The sequence below is a fragment of the Orcinus orca genome, chromosome 1, assembly GCF_937001465.1.
Source record: "Orcinus orca chromosome 1, mOrcOrc1.1, whole genome shotgun sequence".
NCBI classification, from domain to species: domain Eukaryota; kingdom Metazoa; phylum Chordata; class Mammalia; order Artiodactyla; family Delphinidae; genus Orcinus; species Orcinus orca.
This window is the reverse complement of record NC_064559.1, coordinates 206,038,394-206,063,527: the sequence shown is the minus strand read 5'-3', so window position 1 is coordinate 206,063,527 and position 25,134 is coordinate 206,038,394. Positions and strand designations below refer to the sequence as shown.

General features: G+C 51.0%; 1 protein-coding gene and 1 non-coding gene across 2 annotated transcripts; both read right to left on the bottom strand.

Annotated features, from left to right (window-relative positions):
- Positions 1-1,320: 1,320 nt before the first annotated feature.
- Positions 1,321-1,393, bottom strand: TRNAS-CGA (transfer RNA serine (anticodon CGA)). Its single transcript has one exon. It is a non-coding gene; the product is annotated as a tRNA-Ser (tRNA).
- A 6,518-nt stretch (positions 1,394-7,911) lies between these two features.
- Positions 7,912-22,448, bottom strand: ENO1 (enolase 1). The gene is made up of 12 exons (XM_004272357.4): positions 22,291-22,448; positions 19,796-19,889; positions 17,207-17,302; positions 15,737-15,795; positions 13,994-14,063; positions 13,400-13,533; positions 12,793-13,015; positions 11,458-11,655; positions 10,623-10,824; positions 10,104-10,212; positions 9,796-9,854; positions 7,912-8,347 (listed from the first exon to the last, which is right to left on the bottom strand). The coding sequence occupies exons 2-12, from the start codon at positions 19,878-19,880 to the stop codon at positions 8,278-8,280; spliced, it is 1,305 nt and encodes a 434-aa protein (XP_004272405.1). The 5' UTR covers positions 19,881-19,889; positions 22,291-22,448; the 3' UTR covers positions 7,912-8,277.
- Positions 22,449-25,134: the final 2,686 nt, after the last annotated feature.

Here is a 25,134-nt window from a genome sequence, read left to right as displayed (position 1 = left end):
GGTCAGAGGGAAACTTCCTTGCAAGACCTGCCCAGAATCGTGGCCAGAGAAAGCAAACCCAAACAGCTCCAGGGTTTCCTTCTTTTTTTTTTTTTCTTCAGGGTTTCCTTCTTTTAAGGAAAAATTTAGCTGGGGTGCAAAGAAGGCAGCTTCAGCCCTTTGGGCAACGGGAGTTTGTAAGCAGCCATCTCCAGGAGGGGATCTGTGGCCTTTGCGGGAAGGACCTTCTTGTCCTCACCTTGATCAAAGATGCTCAGGATCACTTTCTTCCTCTTGGAAGATCCTGGCTTTGGGATTCTAGTTGCTGAAGGCCTGGCTAGACATCACCTGACCATGGAGGTTGTTTTTAAGGTCAAGATACAAGAATTCACTGTTTTTGTATGTCTGTCAACCTGGGAGCACTTGCAATGTCACCTTGCAAAGGATAATACGTCCACCAGTTTTGTGACGGAGGGTAAGTCACCCTAACCTTTTAGGCCTGACTTTACCCAGTAAGAATGATTATAATGCCTATTTCAGAGTGTTTGGTGAGGAGGAGATGAAGGGATGTATGTAAAAGGCCAGGTCATGTCCTATAAAGTGAAAGTGATTGCAACAGTGTGGCGTGGCATAAGGACAGACATACAGACCGATAGAATAGAGAACCCAGAAATAAACCCGTATATATAGCGAACTGATTTTCAATAAGAGTGCCAAGACTACTCAGTGGGGAAAAGACAGTCTCTTCAACAAATGGCACATGCAAAAGAATGAAGTTGGACCCTTACCTTATGCCATATATAAAAATTAACTGAAAATGGATTAGAAACCTAAATACAGGGACTTCCCTGGTGGCGCAGTGGTTAAGAATCCGCCTGCCAACTCAGGGGACACGGGTTCGAGCCCTGGTCCGGGAAGATCCCACATGCCGCAGAGCAACTAAGCCCATGTGCCACAACTACTGAGGCTGTGCTCTAGAGCCCACGAGCCACAACTACTGAAGTCTGCACACCTAGAGCCCGTGCTCCGCAACAAGAGAAGCCACTACAGTGAGAAGCCCGCGCATCAGAACAAGCCCCCACTTGCTGCAACTAGAGAAAGCCCGTGCGCAGAAACGAAGACCCGAGGCAGCCAAAAAAAAAAAACAAAAAAAACCCCACCTAAATACAAGAGTGAAAACCATAAAACAACACAGGGGCAAATCTTCATAACCTTGGATTTTTTTTTAAAAAAATATTTATTTATTTATTTAGGCTGAGCTGGGTCTTAGTTGCAGCATGTGGGGTCTTATTTTTTTAGTTGCGGCATGGGGGCTTCTTAGTTGTGGCATGTGGGATCTAGTTCCCTGACCAGGGATCGAACCTGGGCCCCCTGCATTCGGAGCATGGAGTCTTACCCACTGGACCACCAGGGAAGTCCCCATCATCTTGGGTTTGGCAATGGTTTCTTAAACATGACACCAAAAGCACAAGCAACAAAAGGAAAAATAGATAAATTGGACTTCAGATTAGAAACTTTTGTGTATCAAAAGACACTACAAGGTGGGAATTCCCTGCTGGCCCAGTGGTTAGGATTCCGCGCTTTTGCTGCTGAGGGCCCAGGTTCAACCCCTGGTCTGGGAACTAAGATCCTGCAAGCCGCGTGGCCGGGCCAAAAAAAAAAAAAAAAAAAAAGTTTAAAAGAGACTACAAGAAAGTGAGAAAACAAACTACAGAATGGGAGAGAATATTTGCAAATCATATATCTAATAGGATCCAAAAAATATAAAGAACTCTATGACTCAGGAACAAGACAACCCAATGAACAAAATGGCCAAGCGACTTGGAAAGATTAAAAAATGGCCAATAAGCACATGAAAAGATGTTCAACATCATTAGACACTAGGGAAATGCAAATCGAAACCATAGCGAGATGTCACTTCCCACCTACTGGGATGGCCATAATAAAAAAAATGGAAAATAACAAGTGTTGATAAGAATGTGGGGAGAGCTTCCCTGGTGGCGCAGTGGTTGAGAATCTGCCTGCTAATGCAGGGGACACGGGTTCGAGCCCTGGTCTGGGAGGATCCCACATGCTGCGGAGCAACTAGGCCCGTGAGCCACAACTACTGTGCCTGAGCGTCTGGAACCTGTGCTCCGCAACGAGAGGCCACGATAGTGAGAGGCCCGCGCACCGCGATGAAGAGTGGCCCCCATTTGCCACAACTAGAGAAAGCCCTCGCACAGAAACAAAGACCCAACACAGCAAAAATAAATAAATTAATTAATGAACTCCTACCCCCAACATCTTTTTGTTTTTTTGGCGGTACGCGGGCCTCTCACTGTTGTGGCCTCTCCCGTTGCGGAGCACAGGCTCTGGACGCGCAGGCTCAGCGGCCATGGCTCACGGGCCCAGCTGCTCCGTGGCATGTGGGATCTTCCTGGACCGGGGCACGAACCCGCGTCCCCCTGCATCGGCAGGCGGACGCTCAACCACTGTGCCACCAGGGAAGCTCCCCCAACATCTTCTTTAAAAAAAAAAAAAAAAAGAATGTGGGGAAATTGGAACCTTCATACATTACTGGTGAGAAGGTAAAATGGTGCAGCTGTAGTGGAAAATGGCTTAGTAGTTCCTCAAAAAGGTAAACATAGAATTACCATGTGACCCAGCAATTCCACTGCTAAGTCATACCGAAAAGAATTGAAAGCAGGGACTAAAACAAAAACAAAAACAAAGAAAAAAGAAAGCAGGGACTAAAACAGATATTTGTACACCCAGGTTCATAGAAGCATTACTGACAATAACCAAAAGGTAGAAACCAGCCAAGTGTCTATCAACAAATGAATGGATATATGTGGTATATCTCTAAAATGGAACATTATTCAGCCATAAAAAGGAATGAAGTATTGACACAGGCTCCAATCTGTATGAACCTTGAAAACATTGCAACAAGTGAAATAAGCCAGATGACTATTGTATGAATCCCCTTATATAAAATATCTCAAATAGGCAAATTGACACCCAGAGACAGAAGATAGAATAAAAGTTACCAGGAGTTAGGGTGGGGGGAGGAGAATGGGGAATTATTGCTTAACGGGTGTAGAATTTGTTTGGGATAATGAAAAACTTCTGGAAATAGATAGTGGTGATGGTTATGAAAGCTTTGGATGTACTTAACGCCAGCCAATTGTACACTTAACAATGGTTAAAATGGTAAATTTTGCTATGTATATTTTGCCACCAAAAAAAAAAAAAAGAAAAAGACTAAGGCGGGCTTCCCTGGTGGCGCAGTGGTTGGGAGTCCGCCTGCCGATGCAGGGGACGCGGGTTCGTGCCCCGGTCCACGAAGATCCCACATGCCGCGCAGCGGCTGGGCCCGTGAGCCATGGCCGCTGAGCCTGTGCGTCCGGAGCCTGTGCTCCGCAACGGGGAGGCCACAGCAGTGAGAGGCCCGCGTACTGCAAAACAAAACAAAACAAAACAAACAAACAAAAAAGACTAAGGCATTGTCTTTCACAGTAACTTGTCCATAATAGCATCAAGGGCCCTACAGAAAGACTGAGCGTCTGGGGAAGCTGCCCCCGCTTAGGCACAAGAGTGCCCCCCTCAAGAATGTGCAGTCATGGTGGCAGTCTGGTGGCCAAAAGAGGGGGCCCAAAGGTGACTGTCATTAGTTACAGCTGGTTTCAGAAGTGGTGGCTGTGTGACAGTGATGTTGGAGGGTTTTAATTGCTCCTGAATTAATGTGCTTACTCCTCACCCCTGGGGCGCCTGGGTTTAATTACTGTCTTAGGTCACATATGCAAATGAGTCTGCTACCATCCCTGGTCCCTGTGGATGGCAGCCCTGATTACCAAGCCCTCACACTTTGCAGCAAGATGGGCAGGAAGAAGGCCAGGCTGGCCTCCCCCTAGAGCAGAACTGGATGAAGGTGGTGCCTTGCCGGCCACATTTATGAGCCTAGATGAGCTGACACGTTTCAAGGCTGCATCTGGGGAGTCGTCATTACCTGGAGGCACCGAGAGATGAGTTGTCAATGGCAGAGGAGCCCTGGAGGACCTGAACTCCGGAACCCCTGGGGATAGAGGGTTCTTACAAAAAGGAAAGATTTGGAAAGATGTCGGCCTGCAGAAGAGACCGTGGACCAGGGGTGGCCAATTCAAAAGCCGTGGAGGGCTGGGCAGGCCTGTAACTAAGGGAAGCAGGAGGCAGGGGGCTGCCTTCAGAAGAATCCCTGGCGGTCCAGGGGTTAGGACACTGGGCTTTCACTGTCGAGGGCCCAGATTCAATCCCTGGTCGGGGAACTAAAATCCCACATGCCATGGGGCAACTAAGCCCACTCACTGCAACTACTGAGCCTGAGGGCCACAACTACAGAGAAGTCCTCGTGCCGCAATGAAAGGTCCTGCACGCCACAACTAAGACCCGACGCAGCCAAAAATAAATAAATAAATAAATATTTAAAAAAAAAAAAGGCTTAAAAAAAAAGAAGATGGTGGCCAACTGTTGTCTTCTAGGGATGCGGGCCCAGTGTTGGCAATTTTCCAATCCATTAGAACGCAGAAATTGGAATATTTAAAAAAAATAAATGTATTTATTTATTTTTGGCTGTGTTGGGTCTTCATAGTTGCACACGGGCTTTCTTTAGTTGCAGCGTGCAGGGGCCGCTCTTCATTGCGGTGCGTGGGCTTCTCATTGCGGTGGCTTCTCTTGTTGCAGAGCATGGGCTTTAGCACGTGGGCTCAGTAGTTCTGGCTCGCGGGCTCTAGAGCACAGGCTCAGTACTTGTGGCGCATGGGCTTAGCTGTTCTGTGGCATGTGGGATCTTCCTGGACCAGGGCTTGAACCCGTGTCCCCTGCATTGGTAGGCGGATTCTTAACCACTGCGCCACCAGGCAAGATTTCTTTTTTTTACAAGGAATCTGTTTTTTAGATTTTGACAACTCATTTGAACTAAAAAAAAAACACTAGGTTGCCTGCGTTTGGGGGGTGGGGGTGGGGATTAGCCGGGAAGGGGCTCAAGGAACTCTTGGGCGTGTTGGAAATGGTCTGTTGTGGTGGTGGTGCTGGTTACCCAGGCGTATATGTGAAAACACTTCAAACTGTATACTTAAAACAGGTGCCTGTTACTGAATGTTAATTATACGTCACTGAGGTTGGTTCAGTGGGTCCCCACACTTCTCCCAGGTTGCTGTGAACTTTCCATTCCAGACTCTGTCCATTTTTGTTCAGTCATGGCCACAGGTGCTTTATATGCTCTGAAGACCTTCCTCCTCTTTCCCTATGCCCTGTACCTCTTCCTAAGTAAGTGTATCAGCACCTGATGGTTTAATCTATGCTGGGTGGGAGCCTAAGTTGATGTGACCATTTATAATACTCTGTAACAAGCCATGAGGTAGCACTATTGGAGTATTAGCCTCATCGTACAGATTTGTTCAGCTGTTCAGTGGGAGGGCCAGAATCCAAACCTAGGTGGTCCAGCTCCTGCTGTGCTCTCAGCCACTGCACCGCATACGCCTGGGCTGCTGCGCCGAGCAGGATCTCCACTGCTGGGAGGAGAGCTGACTGTACACAGAATTCCTAGTCAAGAGCCAGGCTCCTTCCCTGCAGATGGCACAGCTCGCAGCTCTGTGGCCTGAGTTGACTGCCTTCGGACACCATCTTCCGGCCTCAGCTGCATTCAACAAAAATAAAATTACCAGGGCGGGCGGGTTTGTTTCAGGGGAGTCTGGCATTCTAGGCCTGCCTGGTCATCGCCAGTCCTGCAATCCACCTCCTGTGCTGCAGTGCTTCTCAGGCTGAGTTGCACATTGGAGTCAGCTGGGAAATTTAATACTGAGTCTTTGGTTTCTACTCTGAGGTTCTGATTTACTTGGCCTGGGCAATGGGAGACTTAAAGGCTTCCGAGGTGATTCCAATGTATGGCCAGGTTTGCAGACTACACTGTTTCAACTTTTCAGTTGATTTTTGTTCTGGTGTTGCAGGAATCTGGAAGACCACCACAGATGAAAAGTAAATATTTTGCGGGAAAGTATTTGTATTATGAGGTTAAAATTTAAAAAGAAAACACATAATGCAAGTCCAGAGACTACTACCAAAGATGTTTACTTTAAAAACACTTTAAGGTCCTGCAGTTGTGATCCAGAGAAATGTTTAACATCATAGCTCATCTTAAAGCCCAAGAGTGGCTTTCTGGAAACTCAGAATTAACGTAGCCTGTCCTGCTTCACACAGGGCCCCCAGGAAGAGGCCAAGGGTCTGCAATTCCTCCTGGCCTACTCCTGCCCATCCGCATCAGGAACATGCTTCGTGCTGTCTCTGCTGGGTCAGAGTTGTCAACCATCTTCCCCAGGGGCTCAGTGTCCCCAGGGCCAGGGAGGCCCCAGCAGCCTTCCTTCCGGGTGGAGCAGATCTGAAAGGGCTCCTTGCCCTTTAACCCAAGAGTGATAAATGCGTTTAACTGCCAGTCATTGTTTTAAAATTAAAGTGTCAGGAAATGTTGACATGAAACCAAGTTTAGAGACAGTAATGCTAACTTGCTGCTTTAAAGTTTGGATGAACGAACATTCTAGGGAGACTATCAGGCCGAGTTCGATTCACTTCCTTGCAGTCAGTTTTTAGATGGAAACCAGTCATACAAAGCTGGGACAGGTGAGTGGCTTTGGCTGTACACAGGAGAGCTGTACCACATTAGGTGAAGAAGGGTTTTGTTATTACTTGGAGATTATGGTTTAAGACGTATGTGTGTGGTTGCCAAGTGCAAAAGGGGTGGTGGCTTTGTGACATGACTCGAGTCCTACCGTTTAGTCAAATACTAATCTAGGTATTACTGTGAAGCTACTCTGCAGACATAATTAAAACCACTTATCTGCTGACTCTGAACAAGGAATGATCTTGGATGACCCAGGTGGGCCTGAATCAGGTGAAAGGTCTTAGAAGTAGGGCTGACCCAAGAGAAATTTCACCTGTGTCCTGGTCCGCTCCCTTCTGACTGGCTGCCCTATGGATTGTGGATTAGCTTAGCCACAATCACAGGAGCCAATTCCTTGTGATAAATCCCTTAATACACGTACCTTCTACTGGCTCTGCTTCTTGGGTTAAACCCTGATACAGATGAGCAACAACAACAGTGTCCACTGGGGGGCCTCACCAGGTATTATAACACAATTCAGAGCAACCATAGTATTTCGTGTCTCACTGGTGCTCAGTCGTTTCTCTACAATGGTGCTTTCTGCAGTGCTAATGCTTCACACCCGTGGTACCCAACTCAGTGGGCATCAGCCACGTGGAGCCTCTGAGCACTTGAAATCAGGTTAGTGAAAATAAGGAAAGAAATTAAATTAAAAAATTTTTTCTTTCAATTTTTTAGGCGATGCTGTGCAGCATGCAGGATTTTAGTTCCCCGACCAGGGATCGAACCTGTGCCCCCTGCATTTGGGGTGTGGAGTCTTAACCACGGGACCATCAGGGAAGTCCCAAAATTAAATTTTAATGTATCTAAATAGGGTTCTCCAAGACCCTCTGGATGCCCTCCTACTGCCCCAGAGCTACCTCTAACCATTCTTTTACTAGTTTCCCCTAAGGATGGAGAACCTGCCCCCCAGCCTGCCCAGGACGCTCAGCTTCCCTCTGGTTTGGACTCATGGTGTGACCTGGAAGCTGCTGTCCTTGAGGTAACCTGTGAGAGCTCTTTTCTCCCAAATTAACATGTCTGATCCTGAAGTCAGGCCTCCGGTCCGGGCGCTGCCCGAGCTGCTGCGGAAGGGCACAGGCTACCCCATCTCCCACCTCTTCCCAAACCTGCCCTTCCCCAGGGCTTACGTGGCGTCCTGCACAAACTCCTCCCCCGCTTCTGTCATGACACAAAGCCTCAGCTCTTGTAGAGGTGCTCCATGAATACTCAAGACGTGAGGACAGACAGACTGACGGACCACTTCATACACACAGAGCATCCCTATGGGTCACTGAGGCCTTTTTATTTTGCACACAAAACCACCGGGGATCTTGCCTGTGGACGCCTCGGAGATTACAATGCAGACACACATGGCTCCAGACACTTGGTGGAAGCGAGGTGAGAAAAACAATGATTTGGGCCAATTATATAATTAGAGAGCTAGGGTTTCCAGCAGGGTTCCAGGTGGTCAAGCTCGGCTTCTGTAGCGGGTCTAAGGAAGCAGTGAGAACGTCACAGGAAGGGGAGAGGGCAGTTAACTATCAGAGGCCCCTCAGAGCATCGGCGGGGGCCTTGAGCTGCCCAGGTGACATCAGGAGCAGGTCTAATTAGCCGACGAGTGACCGCAGGGCTCACCCACCCACAGCTTACTTGGCGAGGGGGTTTCTGAAGTTCCTGCCGGCAAACTTGGCCTTGCTGCCCAGTTCCTCTTCAATTCTTAGGAAGCAGAAAGATAGACAGGGAGGGAAAGAGAGAAGTCACACCTCAATGCAGTAAGTTTTCCCACCCAGAGAAGTGGTTAAAGACACACTTCCTGCCAGGAAGTTGGGGACCCAACCATCGCCCAGTCTGTCTAACTATTCCCCTAAATTTGAGCTTCTTGGAGATGCCAGGAATAGAAGAGCATTCGGTTCTCTCCGTCCACCCAATTCACCCAACAAGTTGTCCACTGGCCGCCCCTTCGCCTTCCTTCTCTTCCCCCCAATGTTTCTGAAGGACAAAGGAGAAGAAATGGTAGGATTGCTATTTCTTAGAATATTTAAGAAAATGTTTCTTCAATGAAAGGATAACCCAGTTTCTGCAACAAATGGCACAGGGAAATAAGGAGGGAGCACTCATTAGTGTGAACTCTGTTTGGATCCTGATATCAAAAAAAAAAAAAGGGGGTATTGATAGTACCACTAATCGTGGGCATCATCATTGTAGAGTGGTTATGTTAAAAAACAAAAATAAGTCTTTATCTGAAAGAAATATATACAAGTGAAATCATAAGATGCCTGGAATTCGCTTTAAAATTCTCCAGGAAAAAAGGGTGTAAAGAGACAAAACATGGAGGAACACAGACAGCTGGTGTATCCAGGTAATGGGGAAGGGAGTACATTCTACTGTTCACTGATTTTTTTTTTTTTTTTTTTTGCGGTTCGCAGGCCTCTCACTGTCGTGGCCTCTCCCGTTGCAGAGCACAGGCTCCGGACGCACAGGCTCAGCGGCCATGGCTCACGGGCCCAGCCGCTCCGCGGCATGTGGGATCTTCCCGGACCGGGGCACGAACCTGTGTCCCCCGCATCGGCAGGCGGACTCTCAACCACTGCGCCACCAGGGAAGCCCCAGATTTTTTTATATGCCTGAAATTTTCCAGGATAAAGTTTTAAAGATGGGGTATGGTGGGAGGACTTATAAAATGGAAGTTCCTTTTCCCTTCAAGACTGGAATAAAATAACAAAAGGGCAGGTCTCCCTGTGTTTATAGGTGCTTCCCAAGGACGCACTGAGACAAAAACGGGAGGGATCAGAACGTCAGAAGGCGCTGAACACTGAAACCCTGCTGTGTGCCTGCTGGCGATTCTTCTTCCTCTCTGTGAGCTCTGGTATCTTTGTCCACAAAACAAGGGTGTAAAATGAGAGCATCACTAAGGCTTCCCTGTAGCTCCCCAACTTCTGATTCAGTTGTCTAAAGGGGAGCCAGTTCCCTCTCCCACCAGAAGATGGCAGCATCGTGTGGAACAGGCCCCGCTCTGGGCCAATGCTGCCAGGCACCCGACCGCCCCAACCTAACATATCAGCGGCCAGGGCCCCTGCCCCAACCCTTGTACCAGCCCCACAGGGCCAGGGGCTCCTCCTGGAGACCAAGCAAGCCCACACACGCAGCGAAGGTAGCCTCTCTACCTGAGGATCTGATTGTACTTGGCCAAGCGCTCGGATCGGCATGGTGCACCAGTCTTGATCTGGAAGGAGAAAAGAAAGGCCACGGTTGCTTACAGTGGACACTGAATCTTCATGGGCATTTTGGGCAAGGGGAGGGTGCCACGGCAGAGAGCCAGCAATTTCTTAAAGAGGATCCCTGGCCCTAGGAAGGAGGGGATAAAAGGGGCACCCAGGACCCCATTGTCCCCCCTGCCCCCCAAGTCTGTGCTCAGGAAGTTGAGGTCAGAGAGAGAAGCAGGGAGCACCCTTCACCCCAGGGAGCTCTTTACCTGCCCAGTGCACAGTCCCACCACCAGGTCGGCGATGAAGGTGTCTTCAGTCTCCCCGGAGCGATGCGACACCATGACGCCCCACCCATTGGACTGGGCCAGCTTGCACCTAGAAGCCAGGGACAAGCAGACAGCATGGCTCCACTGCCTGGGCACTGTGGCCCCTGCTGGCCTCCTGAGGCCATGACTCATCACTCTTGGTGGGGGGCCAGGGGCAGCCCTGAGCTCCCAACTGCTGGGGAAGAGGGTAACCCTCGCCCGACTCTGAAGGGCCCGAGGACCTTTCTCTGCCCTCTAGTCACGTTTGAACAACTGGGTTCAGCCTCCTCGAGGGAGAGAGACGTGTGTCTCCTGACTAACGTTCTCCGTGTGACAGTAAATCAGGAGTGTAGGGCCACCAAGTGGTCAGGATTAGAACACAACCGCCCAACACCCTGATCCCCTTGGGGCCAAAGCTTACTCTAAAGGCCCCCAGGAGTCCCAGTCAGGAGGCCCCGCCCTCCGCACAAGGGCACTTACGCCTGCAGGGACTCAGTCACGGAGCCGATCTGGTTCACTTTGAGCAGGAGGCAGTTGCACGACTTCTCGCTCACAGCCTTGGAAATCCGCTTGGGGTTGGTCACGGTGAGGTCGTCCCCCACCACCTGGATTCCCGCGCTGGCAGTGAACTTCTGCCAAGCTTCCCAGTCATCCTGGTCGAAGGGGTCCTCGATGGACACCACTGAGCAGAGCAGGGCAAGGGCGTATTCCCTCAGCGTGGCCTCCCAGGCTGCTGACCCCGCAGCACCCCAGAGCCCCCTCCTGTCCTCCCCTCCCGACTCACCTGGCCTCCCAACCCCCTCCCGGGACAGGGACTGCAGTCACGTGCAATCCTGCAACCCCACAGTTGTTAAGTGGGAAACTTGCGGCCCAGGACGGTGAGTTTAGCGCCACTGAGAGTAAAAACAGAGCTGTGGACCCAGAGGGGTAAAGACCGGGCTTCGTGTCCTGGCTCCGCTTCCACCAAGTTACTTAACGTTAAACGCAGGGACTTAGAGACGCTTCCTGGTCTGAACACCTGCTCCACCATTTGCTGTGTGTCCCTGGGTAAGTTCTAACCCACTCTGTGCCTCTGTGTCCCCTCTCCCATGCGCATCAGGTGATGCAGAGCCTAGGAGCACCCAGTGGTCCTGGCTCTCACGGCTCCTTTCCTGTCAGTGGAGCCAGGACCACGTTTGCTCAGGAGGCTGTTGTGACAGTGACAGGAGGCGATCGCACTGCACCACGGCTGGCCGGCTGCCCGCTCTGCTGCACCAGGCACCCCAGTGAAGGCTCCACCCACTCGCACACCTGCAGCCGCTCCGGGAGCACTCACCTGGGTAGTCCCTGATGAAGGACTTGTACAGGTTGGCCAGCTCGTCAGGTGTGATGTACCTGCTGGGGTCATCGGGTGACTTGAAGTCCAGGTCATACTTGCCCGACCTGAAGAACTCAGAGGCGGCCACATCCATGCCAACGACGACCTTATCGGTGTAGCCCGCCTTCCCGATGGCGTTCTTCAGCAGCTCCAGGGCTGGAAAGAGATGGCGGTGAGAGTTTGGAAACCGGGAGGATGGAGATAAAATTCCCCTTTAACTCTGCCAAATGGGAACTGTAACGGAAGAGGAAGAGGTGCTCTGGCCCCAAGCACCAGTTTCAAAGATTCCAGTTACTCTTTTCTGCTTCGGGGCAAGAAACCATTGGTCAGGGCCACTAGTGCATGGCCAAGTTGGAAATGGACTCTAAGAGGCTTTTTCACTGACAAGTGCTCCCAAATTTAGCACCAAAGAACAGCTGTGCCGGCCAAGATACAGTGACCAGCTGAGATCAGCTGTCCCGCAGAACTGGCTTTAAATAGAGCCAATGCTGAGATCCAAGAGGGAGCCCGCACAGCGAGGCCCCCGCTCCAGCTCTGCTGTCCGGCCCAGGCTCAGGGTCGGCCTCGCTCGGCAGCGCTGCCGGTAGGGAAACTGACAGACACCGGCCCCTGTTCCAGTGTCCCCAAGACCCCCAAGATTCAAACTGCGTGAAGGGCCACTTTTTATAGGTTAAAATAGCCGAACATCAGCAATTTCGTATGACTGACCCAACGAGCAGGATGGACATTTCTTTCACTAGCCATCCTTGAAGGCAATGAAATATGCTTGCAACCCTACTTGTTCTCCTAAAACAAAAAATTCATCCGTGAATTCTTTTCCTAGGACTTCTGTATTCTCTACTCAACTCTCACATTTCATCCTGTGCCTAAGGATTCAAAGTTAAATAAAGCCTGTGCAGCATTACGGCAGCTGAATGACCCGAAGTGGTTACTGACGGCAGCAGTCCTCATCACAGCCTGCATCCTTGAACACGGAGCAGGTTGCGAACCCTTGCCATCGCTGGGGGAGCAGGGACAACAGCAAGAAAACGAACCGCCTCCCTACCCCACCGTCAGCCCAGTTTAAGCAAATCATCAGGACGTTCAGAATCATCAGGACGTTCAGAAGTCGAATTTCGCGTGATTTGTTTTTTTAAAAAATGAAGCGCTAGCTCCCATGTCTGCAGGGTTTTGCATTTTGCTATTTAATGAACGAACGGTGGAAAGAGCAGCGCCCCTGAGGGCAGGCGTGGAAGGCTCGCAGACGCTGGGGGCGGTGCTCAGAAACCCAGGGGCTTCCTCCGGAGCCTCTACCTTCTTTGTTCTCCAGGATGTTGGGAGCAAACCCGCCTTCGTCTCCCACGTTGGTGGCGTCTTTCCCGTATTTCTCCTTGATCACATTCTTCAGGTTGTGGTATACCTCCGCTCCAATGCGCATGGCCTCCCGGAAGTTTTCGGCCCCGACGGGGAGGATCATGAACTCCTGCATGGCCAGCTTGTTGCCAGCGTGAGAGCCCCCATTGATGACATTGAAAGCCTGTGGGGAGAGACACAAGTACAGCTCCAGGCCCGGGGGTCCCGCCCCTCAGCAGCCCCACGACGCCCAGGTGCATGGCTCCCATGTGGGGCCCGTGCGGCTCTGAAGCCACCAGGTCTCTCTGCACTGCGGTCACTACCACCGCAAGTGCACACAACCCGACAAGGCAGGTACAATTTTCATCTCCCATCGACAACTAAGGAGATGGGTGCAGGGCGGCTGAGTCACCTGCTAAGGGTCACTCTTAGCTGGTGGCGGCGGCAGAGTTATTTGCAGCTGAGACCCCCAGAGCCTGCTCCTACCCGTGTGGAGAGTCACACGTGGATGAGGTCAAGAGGCGGGAAGTCTCGGGACCCCATGAGAAAGCGAATACTCGCCACTCACCGGAACTGGCAGGATGACCTCGGCATTGCCAGCCAAGTCGGCAATGTGGCGGTACAGGGGCACCCCCTTCTCAGCGGCGCCAGCCTTGCACACAGCCAGGGACACGCCCAGGATGGCGTTCGCACCAAACTTGGCTAGAACAGAACAGGTTACGTTAAGGGATTTCTTACTCACCAGCCTTCCTCCTGCTGGCCGCCCCCACCTGCACCACTGTGTACACCCTGGATTGTATTCGGAACCTTTTCCTTTCTATCTCCTTTGCATATTCACACCAGAAATGCAATAGCCTTCCACATAGGCTGCTTTTTCCCCCAAAGAGAAAGCCCTTTCTTTGGTCCATGGGACTCTGGAAAATTCCACAGATTGCTTGATTATATAAAGCACGAGCCTCTTCTGAGTAACCCTGCATGCCTGCTGCTGTCAGCTGGCTATGCTCCTGATATTCAAAAACGTGATTTATTAGAGTTAGGGGAGGACCACAGACAGTTACGTAATTCATCGTTAGGGACGACACGACCTCTCCCCAAAGGACTTCAAGGGTCTTCAGGAGAAGCCGCAACCTCCCTGGCAAAGACCCCACTTCAGGCCACTCACATTTATTTTCCGTGCCATCCATCTCTATCATCAGCTTGTCGATCTTCTGCTGCTCCACGACGCTCAGTTTCTATAGGGAGAGCGAGGATAAGCTGCTTGGGAGGGAGTGGGGTCTCTACCTGCATGCCCTGTGCCCTCCTGTCCCAGAGCCATCAACCTTGGGAACCGTGCAAAGCCCAGATCAGTTCTGTGTTATCCATGCGTCTGGCAGGCAAAAATGGGGGGAATGCCAAGAGAAAATGGGGAAGCAGAACAATGCCCTTCACTTGCTTTAAGAGCATCAGGCACTTCTCCAAGCACGAGGGATCCGACAATGCATGGTCCTCATGTCGTGAAGGGGAGTCTACCGAGGGAGTCCGAGGTCACGTTACACACGAGGCAGAATTGTCTGGTTCATGCTAAAGAAGGAATTACTCCAAAGCAGTGTGACTTTTGGGGCAGCAAATAACAGAATTCATTGTTCTTTACCATCAAAGTCAGTTTCTGCCGTCACTCGGCTGCCCTCAGTGACAGCAAACTCCATCATCTGATGGGAGATACGAGTTTTGTATGCAGTCCACCATCATTTAGCATGATGTCTGACGACTGATGAAAATGACTGTTTTTGGCGAGAGTATAAATAAAACTAGTGCCTTAAAAACTGGCTCAAAGTAATGTAATAAAAGTCGGCATTACTTTAAAAACTCCGTAAGTGAATGATACCAGCATATTATTTATAATGTTTCTTATATAAAAGCTAAAATATGAAAGGAAACCAGAATCTGTAAGCCCACCGTGCCACGTTAACAATTTGGCATCTTTGGCTTTCGTGACAAGGCATCTTTGGGTAAAGTTAGAAGCCACCCCAGCAGATGGCTTGAGGCCAACCCTCACCAAGAGTTAGACTGAAGTTTGTCTCCCCCAGGTAAAGAAAAATGTCCCGGAAAGCCCTGCTCACTGTCAGGCCAGGTGAGGGCGCTGAGGCACAAAGAACAGCGGCGTGTGGAGGGTCCCAGGAGGCCGGGACGGCGCGGCAGGGCAGTGCTGAAAACCTCCGCCTGGGGACGATTACAGCCAGCCATGTGGGCCAGGCCACAGCAGGCAAGCTGGGGAGAGGATCAGCAGAGGAGCCGCTTGCTACCTGCGTGCAGGGTGGAGCCGGGAGAGGGGCCCTACCAAGGAGGACACACAGGCCGAGGCTGGGTTTGGACCCGAGAAAGGGCCATAGCTACGGAGAGCGGGGCTGGAGGGAGGATCAACGAGACCAAGCTGCACAGTAGGTTGGGCTGTGGGATCCCCAGACCCACTTCACCTACAGCAGCTCCGCTTTTATCTGTTTGACACATTGAGGCTCCAAGTAGGAATTTATATAACGGAAGTTCTGCTGTTTAAAAACACAGTAAATAATTCCACAGTTCACGAAAAATGAGTCAGTCGCCACGGATACTACATTTAACGCCCCTGAGAGCCGCTCTTAAAATCTGGATCTTAACCCCCCGAAGGTCAAGATGGTTGTGGGGAAACATCAAGGCTCTAAGAGCCGCCTGTCCCTCAGATCCAATTCCATGCGCTATTAGCCATGGACACATGGACAGGCAGAGGTGGGTTAGGAAAGGCGAAGTTATTCGCATGCACGACAGGGAATCCAACCGGCTTCTTTAGCTCTCAGAATAAGCTCTCCATGAACAGAAAAGCCTCCTGGGCTGGCCTGGGAAGCGCTCTGATAGCATTAACATACATTAGTTATCAGGAGGCAGGTCCTACCTTGCTAACCAGGGCAGGCGCAATAGTTTTATTGATGTGCTCAACAGCCTTTGAGACACCTAGAAGGAATAATCAAATCAAATTACCGACATTAATGAAAGACAGGCTTGAGCAGCACTGCTGGAGAGAACCACTCACCACGTTAACCCAGATATTCAGAGCCCACCAAAGACCTTCAATGGGAACTCCGTCAAATCCCCAGCACCCTCTTCCCCGGAATCGGAGGGCTTTCTGGCCCAGTCTGAGTGCTCTTACCTAGGACCCCCAAGGGTTAGAGCCGCACACAGAGCAACCATCCAGAATGTCTGAAGGGAGGTTAGTTGGCAAGACCATGCACTGGGCAGGCCAGCTGCAGAGACTAAAGGACGCCCAATGTATGTATTACCTGTGTGCACAGGGCTGGTGCCAGGAACTCGTTAATATACTTAACGGGTCTGGAGACACCTGACCAGTAGAGATGGGCAGAGAAGGAAAAAAGAAAGACTGAGAAGAGAACAGGCTGGGAAGGAGGCTGAGTGAGAGAAAGAGAGGAAACAGGAAGACAGGGGAAACAGGAAGACAGGGACCATGCATTTGTCCTCATCACAGTCAGGGCACAGCGCTGTCCTGCTGCTGTAGGCACGTACCACCTGGGCTGCAAGGCCCCTGGGGAGAGCTCTCTGCACAAGCTGCCTCCCTACAGTGGGCCGCTGGGACCCTGGCCCAGTGCCCCCAGCCCCACCTCGCCCACGCCCCCTCCTCTGCAGTGTTTTTGGACTCTTTCCTAATCGCCCTCCCTGGAGAGTTGGCAGCACACGTGCCCTCCACCTATCTACACGTGTGGCCCTTCGGAGGGCCACAAACCATGAACTGTCGTGATGTTTTTGCTTCCTCTCCAGAACCAATTCCCGTCCCCGTTGAGAATGCACGGTCTAGCCCTATCTGCTTTTCTAGAGTTTGGCCACACAGGTTCTATCTACAGAAAGGTGAGCACTGCCAACACAGTTTCCAGCCCGTCTGCATACAGCCCAGCGCAGGCTGGCTCTGCCAAAGAGACCGAAAGACAACGACAGCCCATCAACGGTGAGCCATCAGCCAGGCCTTTGGGAGCTCTTCTCCTCCGCGACTAGACCCTTGAAGAGGCCTGATGGCCCGGAAGGCCCTCTGAGCCCTCCCGGAGGATGCAAGGCTGCCCCTTAGTACTAGACAACTTGTCCTCTTCTTCTCCCACATCCCCTGACCCAACCAGGAGTTCTTCACAGACTGGAGACAAACCGCAGCAGAAGTAAGTGTTACGGCACCTGCCGTGAGCTATGGGGTCAGGGGTGCTGGGACCCATCAGCCCGCTCTCCCCTCTCCTCCACGTGCGGCGCCCATACTCGCTGCCCACACTCTGGGCCGAGTCAGAGGTCTGCTACCCTCAAATGCAAGCCGCGGGGAGCGGGAGGGAGGCTGTGGCTGCCGGGAGGCCGGCCTGGGTTCGGCCCTTACCTTTGCCCATGTAGCGCGTCTTGTCATTGTCCCGGAGCTCCAGGGCCTCGTAGATACCAGTTGAGGCACCACTGGGCACAGCAGCTCTGAAGAGACCTGGATGTTGAGAGAGGGAGGGCAAGAAATAGTTAATGACTAAGAAACAGCTCCCGCCCTTGCCCAAGTCCCTCCCCGTTCACTGAGGGAGCTGCCCTTAGGAAACAGTTACTTCCTCCCAACGATGGGAGGACTCAGACGGGCTGCTTCTCCTGCCTGTCATGTTTTTATGATTCCGCACTGCGGACACTAGAGCATAGCTGATGAATTTCTCTGAAGAAAAAGGTCTAGAGCAGAGCTTCTCAGATTTTAACGTGCATACATATCACCTGTGGGTTAAAGTGCAAATTCCAAAACAAATGGGAGGTCTGAGCCCACACCTCTCAAAGCTCCCCACGGGTGCCCCGGAGCTGGGCCGTGGACCACCCCCAGCAGCATGGCCTAAAAGAAATACAATGCAGGCCACCTACGGGATTTAAGCTTGTCTAGCAGCTAGTAATCCATGAAAACACTGGGCTATTTTAGACAGTCCAGCTCTAGAGCACCGTGGCCAAGCTTCCCTTAGACAAGTGAGATCAGGTTGCCAGCTTTCAAGCCTTGAAAGCGCTGGCTCAAGAGGAATCTACAGCTCATCTGCCTCAGCTTAAGGAGCAATAAATGCTACTTGGGGCTTCTCTGCATAACAGGAAACCAGAAAACAGGACAGACTGGAAGAGGAAAGGAATAAGCACAATAACACTAGAACCCAGTCAAGCATGCACTGCGCAGTCCTGCAGATATAGAAACCAGCTGCCTGGCTAAGCCGAGACTGTGGAGCAGAAAAGCGGCAAATCTTCTTGGAGGACAGACAGTGCCAAGAAAGGTACCGCAGAAATCCGGTTACATGGGGCAGAAGGGTTAGGGGAACAGGAAGTGTAGGCAGCCTCTTGAATCTCCTTGAAACCGTTAGGGATTTCCCCATCTGAGGTATGCCGAGAACTTGGGGGTGCGGGAGATGTGAAGGCAACGAACTAAGAGGAAAAACCCAACCAAGTATCGCAGTCATACTTGGTTGCATGCCTGTGCCACCACACTGACTGTGTGACCAGCAGGACACACGTTCTTCTCGACACAGGCCCTGGCTTTCTCTGTATCCATCAGGCGCTGGGCCAGGTGAAGAAATGAGGAAAGCAAGAGTGACCCTAAGGTCAACTGTGGACTTTGGGTGATGATGTGTCAACACACGTTCGACTGTAACAAAGGTACCGCTCTGGTGGGGATGGTGATAGTGGAGACAGGGGGTAGATAGGAATGCTCTGTACCTTCCACTCAATTCTGCTGTGAACCTAAAACTGGTCTAAAAAATAAATTCTAAGAACGAAAGAAGTGATGAAAGGTTCTTAACAAATTTATGACTTCCTGGTTTTTTTTCTTTTCTTAAAAGGATTAAGACACATAAGAGAAAGTTCCATTCATTTCAATGTCAAAAGACATTTTAGTCATTTTAAAGAGTTTCAAAGAAAATTCCCCCTCCCAACAATCTTCTAGTGTCCTGGGTCTTTTTTCGTCGTTCAAAGTCCATTAATTTCCAAGTGGAAAGTTCCACTCTCTGACTAAGTGTGCCAGTTTCATAAGCTGAAAGGAAATTCTCGCCATCTTCTGAGAACACACGGCATTTGCCACAAGGCACATGCCCAGAAGGAATCGTGTTCTGAGGGCACCCCGACAGTAACCAAAGGCAGACTCCTGCCCTGTGAACCTCGACTCGAGGGGCCTTCACTTTCTGGGCAAGGGGGAAGGGAGGACCGGAAGGGAAGGGTTCCACAGCCAGGCCTGTGATTCAGACCATGACTCAGCTCTGACTGGCAGGTCTGTGCTCAGCACCTCTGGGTGATTCTGCCTGAAGCTCCTTTTCCAACTTCAACCATTGAGAAAGCAGCTGAGACATTGCTGGAGGTAATGCAGGGCTAGGGAAGCACTAGATTTTCTTAAAGTAAAAAAGAAAAATGGGGGAGCTTTTAAGGGTTCCCATTCTATTCTTTTCTCACGTGGGCAAATTCTTCCTACAGGGACTTACAGCCAGGTAAAAATATGAGCCTCTGGAATGTTCCAACACCCCAAAGTAAAAACTGTCCTGGATCCTCTAAGAGTGATTTCTGGAAACGCAGATAAGAACGCTATATATACCCTTGTAGTCCCCTAATCTCTTTCCTTTACAAGGAAGAAAGACCCATCCTATCTTGCCGTATCTACGTATTTGGTCACAGCAAGCTGTGAAGCAAACTAGTGATAGGCCCTTTTAGGGACAAGGTTATCACATTACTTCCCCACCTCACTGACCTAGCAGCCAACCTGTGTTCTGCTCTATGTACCAAGAAGCACCAAGACAAGGACCTCTTGCCTTAAAACCCTCCCAACCTTCCCCCAGTGGGGAACCACAGCCTACCAGCATGTGCAGACCAGAAAGAAAGGCTTTTACCGTAACAGATGTTTTCTTGCCTAAGGCTCTGTCATTTGAAGTTTTAAAAAATGGAGCGTGGTGCTAGGGTCTATAGAAACAAAGGTGGCCCATACCTTTGGAGGTGTAGAGATCAACCTCAACGGTGGGATTCCCACGAGAGTCGAAGATCTCTCTGGCGTGGATCTTGAGGACAGACATGGTGAATTTCTGTGGGGAAGCACAGTCCATATTTTCCATAAACCATAATGCAGTCTCAACTCATTATGCAAGGGGTCACTTCTGAGGATCCCTAGACTAGAAAGACTGCATAAACTAAAAACTGCATGTAGGAAGGCTGACTGGAGTGGGAGAAAATGCCTGCTGGAGAGCACTGGGAATTGTTCCTAAAAAGTAGGTAGGGGCAGCTCTGCAAGGCCCTAGTAGTTCAGGTCTTGTCCTACTGGCAAAGAAAGTCCGGCAGTGCGCGTGCTGGCGGGCAAGGTTCACACGTTGATGGCGTGCAGAGTGCCTGAAGAGGAGAGTCTGAAACCGGCTGTCATTAGTTACCAACAAGGGTAGGTGCGGGGCCATGGGAAAGGGACCAAATCAGGACCAAGGGGACGTGAGGGCCACAAGCAAACCCATCTAAGATTAAAAAAAAAAAGGGGCGGGGGTGACCAGGAGGAAAATCTGGTTTGTAGGGGAACAGTGAATTAAAAGTTGGGAACACAGTTCATCAAGTAAAACCTGAGGTAGTAGGAGAATGCTCAATTGGTCGATGTTGGATAATCAGTTAGAAATTCTGAGTTTGGAGGCCAGGAATGAGCTCCTTGGTCTATGTGCTGTGATCTTTGCCAATTTCTGAGCCTTTCAAACCTCAGAGTATTTGGGTCTTCAGCAAGACAGGGCAAACAAATAACATAATCTAGTCAGTGTTGCTTTCAATAGGCATTTCACCCCATTTAAAAAACTTAATTATGAAATGTCGTGATTTGTAACTAGAGAAAGGATTCTATCTTTGAGCACCAGGGTACGCCAAGGGAAGCGCTTTCCTTTGAAAACACCTTTAGGAAAAAGGGGAGGGGGGTGGTTTGCAGCTACAGAGAACAAATATCAAGAGCTCAAAGAAAGCCCCTTTCTTGCTTTTTCCAAGGAACAACAGAATTGAACAACTTGTAGGACTGAAGTGGAGGGGAGGAACCAAATCAGCGTTTGGAAGCCATTATCTAGCTGGGCTCCTCTCCATTATCTTCTCTGGAATGTTCCGAAGCAGCAGATGGCATCTTTTTAAGTTTCAAAATTAGATACTGAAGTCACTTCTGTGGCTTTGTTTTTTCTTTGTAACAATGGAGTTTTACTCATTAGCCAATAAAAAGGTATCTAGTTTTTATCTCAAAAAGGCAAATTTGTTCAAAATCTTTTAGTTTTAAAATTTTAGTTAACTTTGAGTTTTGGTAAATCATATACCCGTGTGTAACAATGACCACCCCAAAAAAGTCCCCAGAGGCCATTTCCAGTCATTGCTCCCCCCTGCATCCCCCATGCCATCACTGATTTACTTCACAGATTTTAGATGCACTTTTAAGCACATCTTCATTACACTTCCTCATCATACAGTTGTAAGATTTCATTTCTGGTTTTATTTTAGTGATATAAAACAAGGCAGTCGACTGACTTCACGATGTGAAAATAAAATTCAACTTATCTTGAAATTAGATAGAAAAACTCTTCTCCGAAGTCATTAAAATGCAGGGAGCACAGGCAGGGCGGAAGATGGGTCTGACTAGGAGCCTGCACAGCCTTTTATCTGCCTAAACTGAAGCCCAGACCAGGGGCAGCACGAGCACACCGGGCAGCCGGGGCCTAGGTGTGCCCCGGAAGCAGGTCAACCGGCTGCCCACACCGCCCAGGAGAAAGAGACCACATTGCAGAGGAAGCAGCGAACAGGAAATTTTCTTAAAGTGCATCCTTTTAATGTCAGATCAGGGGCCGATTGTTGGTGGCCAGCCCAGGGAACAGGGAGCGCCTCGTGCCCGACTTGGGCGAGGTCGCCTGCAGGGCTTCCAATGACCCCCCGGCTCGCCTGCAGTCCCCTCCAGATCAAGTGCCTTCTGAAGGCAGATCAGTCCCTGCTCATTCCGGAGCAGCAAAGGGATGGACACTCAGGCGCCAGGCCGAGGGCCACCAGCGGGAGGCACGGGCGCGGGGGTGGGGTGGGCTGCAGCTTCCCGGGCATCTCTCCTTTTCCGGCCCCCTTTCTCCATTTTCGGAAGGGCCTGGCTTTAATGAGCACGCGGGTTAGGCCTGGAGCGCTCGCCAAACCTTCCACCCTCACCGCGTGCTGTCCTGGTGACCGCGTGTTCTACCTCTAACCTCCCGGGACAGTGACGCGGCCCCGTACTCGTAATCACAGGCTGAGCTGCACCTTCCCCTCAGGAGAAACCGGGCGCCGCGCCCCCGCCTCGGGCCGCAACTCTGACCCGGGGAGGCCGCTCGCGCGCGCCAACCCGCCCCTTCCCCGCCGAACCCCCGGGCACGCCGTCTGAGGCGCAGGTGCGCCCGCGGACCCGGGGCACCCACGCGCCGCCTGCCCGGGCGCTTGCTCGGCAGCCCTTCCTTGAGTTCTCACCCGGCCGCCTGAGGTCGCCGCACGAGAGAGAAGCAGAGGGTGCTGCGGACACCGAGGGCAAGCGTTAAGGCGCAAGGTCCAGACGTTCCAAGTACCGCGAGCTCCTCTCCGCTCCGCCGGCCTGGACTTCCTGCCCAGCTCGAGGGGACCCCGCCCACTTCCCGCCCCTCAAGCCCACCCCCTCCGCGCTGCCTCGCCATTGGCCCGGCGCGCCGTCACTCGGGCCCTCGCCTCCGAGGGAGGGGTGGGACTGCGGGCGCCGGGAACTGGAAGAGGGGGCGACGTCCCGGGGAGTTGGGGTGGGGTCGGGCTGGGCGTCCCAACTACCCCGCGGCTATGTGGGGATGCGGGCGAGCCCCCGTCTGCCTTCGCTCCCGCCCGCCGCTGGGATCCGCGGCTGAGCCGAGTCTGTGGCGCCGGGGCCCGGGGGGAGGGGCGGGGCGGCGCGGCCGGCATGAGGGCTCGGGGCTCCGTCACGTACTCCGAGTCCCGCACGCACGCCGCGTCGCCCCGGCGCCGCACGTCCGGCCCACGACCTTGGTGACGACCTTCGCGGCCCGCCCTTCCCGGCCGCCTCACCCGTCGCCCCGCAGCGCGGTGCCGGAGACCCCGGCGGCCTGGACAGTTGGCGGCCGCGCGCCCGGACCCGGCTCCCGGGCCGCGGGGTCGCGAGGCCGGCCACGTGTGCCCACCCGCGCCTGCGCCCTGCGCGCCCGACAGCCCGCCAAGGTGACCCGGTCTCTTTGTCCTTGCGTCGGTCACACAGGAGTTATTAGGCCAAGAGCCGAAAGGATGTTCGCTTTCCCTTAATTACAGCTAATACTTTTTGAGCGCTTCCTACGTGGCAGGCACTCCACGTGAGTGCCCAGGGTTAGTTCATTCTTCGGCTCTTGTTTATGTTGGATCTTGAAAGTAAGCTTCTATACCTCCCTTTCCCATACACGTGAACCATACTTGTACTGATTTGGGAATGGAATTTCACACAGACTCGGGGAATTTCTCAAAGTTCAAAACAGGTAATATTCCAGAGTAGTCTGACAAATGAAAAACAGGCATGAGTGGGTGCAGTTATTTTCCCCTTCTGATGAAGAAAGAACTGATACCGTTTCAAATCAGTTCTGCAGCACATCTCCCCGCGACCCCGCAACACACACTCAAGGGAGGGCTTCGTTTTATGATAGAGTTATTTTTGTATTTTCTTAGTGCTCCTCTTGGTCTGTAAGTCTGAGAGCTAAAACAATGTCATTCATCTCCATACTTAACCCATTGCCTTGCATGGAGAGATTCGAGTGTATATTTGATTTTAATTATTATTTCTTCTGGTCAGCTGCAAAAACTGCTTTTATTCCTTAATTCCTAGCCTTGGGTAAAGCTGAAGACCTATTGAGTCCACTGTGTTTGTTTTCCATTGACTAAGAAGAAAGAACTTTAGGATTAAATTCAGCAAAAAAACAACAAGGAAATTGTAAAATGTTTCCTAAAGAATTACGTGAATTTTGCAAGCAGGGTTTGTGGTTTCCCCAGCAATACACTGGTGTTTTAGACTGCTTAAGACCAAGATCCCAGCCCCATGACCCAGCAGCTAAATCAACAGCCACTATCTCCTAAACCTTAAGAACTCAACAGAAATCAGACACTTAGAGCTCTTATTTTCAGAGCAATTCTAAGGTGTGGCCCTGAAAGGGCTCCAAAACAATCTCTTTCATTTTATGTTAAAATGGTTAGAGAGATAAAGATAGAAAGACATGGCTCTTATAACGGGTTTCTGGCCACAACCAGTGATTCCTAGCAGGAAATCAGATGTAGAACATGATCTCAGACTGCTGCTGTTGCAAGATCCTTGGAGGCCACAGCACAGTGTTCTGAGCCAGCACTTCGACCTCAAATTGTAGCTCAACTGTTAATGAGATGTGCCCTCAGATCCTTTCCAAAATCCGCAAGCTGCCAAATGCCCTGCCTGTCTCCACAGCTCCTGAGGCTTTGCTAGCAGGCTGTGGGACCCGTGTGTGCCTTCAGTCCAGTGCAGGGGCATTTACCTTGTTACAGGCATTTAGTTGACAGTATGCTCATTGAGCAGTTTTAGTGCAGTGGCATACCAAAGGCTGGTGGGCAGGGAGGGGAAACGTGTGTGCAAGGCTATTATCAGAAGACCACACTGCAGGTAGGGCCTGCATGACATCTGCAGGGGGACATCAGAATTGAGGGAAGATGAATCTGCAGCAGCCTATGACCCACCTGGATTACTGATTCTATCTGTGGTCTGCGCACCCCTGGTTGAAAACTGCTGGTCGGTGGAAAAAGTGACATACCTCTTTTGAAAGGCAGGTCTTTAGACAGATAGGAAACTTCTGGGTTGGAGAAGCAGCCCAAGGGAGGTCAGATGAGTGAGGAAGGCCCTCAGGGGATCTAGGTGGATCGCCCCTCCCCTTAACAGACTAGGAAGTTTTTGTGTTTGTTTACCCCTGAGGACAAAGAATGACGCCTGCCTTATCAGTAAACAAAGGATGTTACAGCCATCAAGTCATCAGCCACTGCAGCCACCTCCAGCACTTTGTGGGGATTCAGGATGGAGAAAAATAAGATACTGGCCCTTATTAGTTAAGGTGCATCTCAAAAGAATAATTTCATTTAGCCCGGATTCTTGTATCTTCCCATACACAGAAAAGTACTAAATTCATTAATTTGAGATGTCCAGGTTTTTCTGTAATTAGCAGTAATCTCTTGCTGTTCAACTACCTGGGTCTTTTTTTTGCAAAAACTTCTGTATATCCTGGTTCCTCCCATACCTCTTTGGAATAGTCCCTCAGAGCTATCTGAGAGGATGTATCCTGTGCTTAAGCCCTC

Bases quoted from the DNA above. Each gene is read 5' to 3' on its own strand.
- ENO1 (XM_004272357.4), bottom strand. From the start codon at position 19,880: ATGTCTGTCCTCAAGATCCACGCCAGAGAGATCTTCGACTCTCGTGGG. The intron at 15,796-17,206 runs GTAAGGGCCGAA...TATTCCTTCTAG, and splicing joins GACGCGCTACATGGGCAAAG to GTGTCTCAAAGGCTGTTGAG. The intron at 10,825-11,457 runs GTGAGTGCTCCC...TGCTCTGCTCAG, and splicing joins CTTCATCAGGGACTACCCAG to TGGTGTCCATCGAGGACCCC.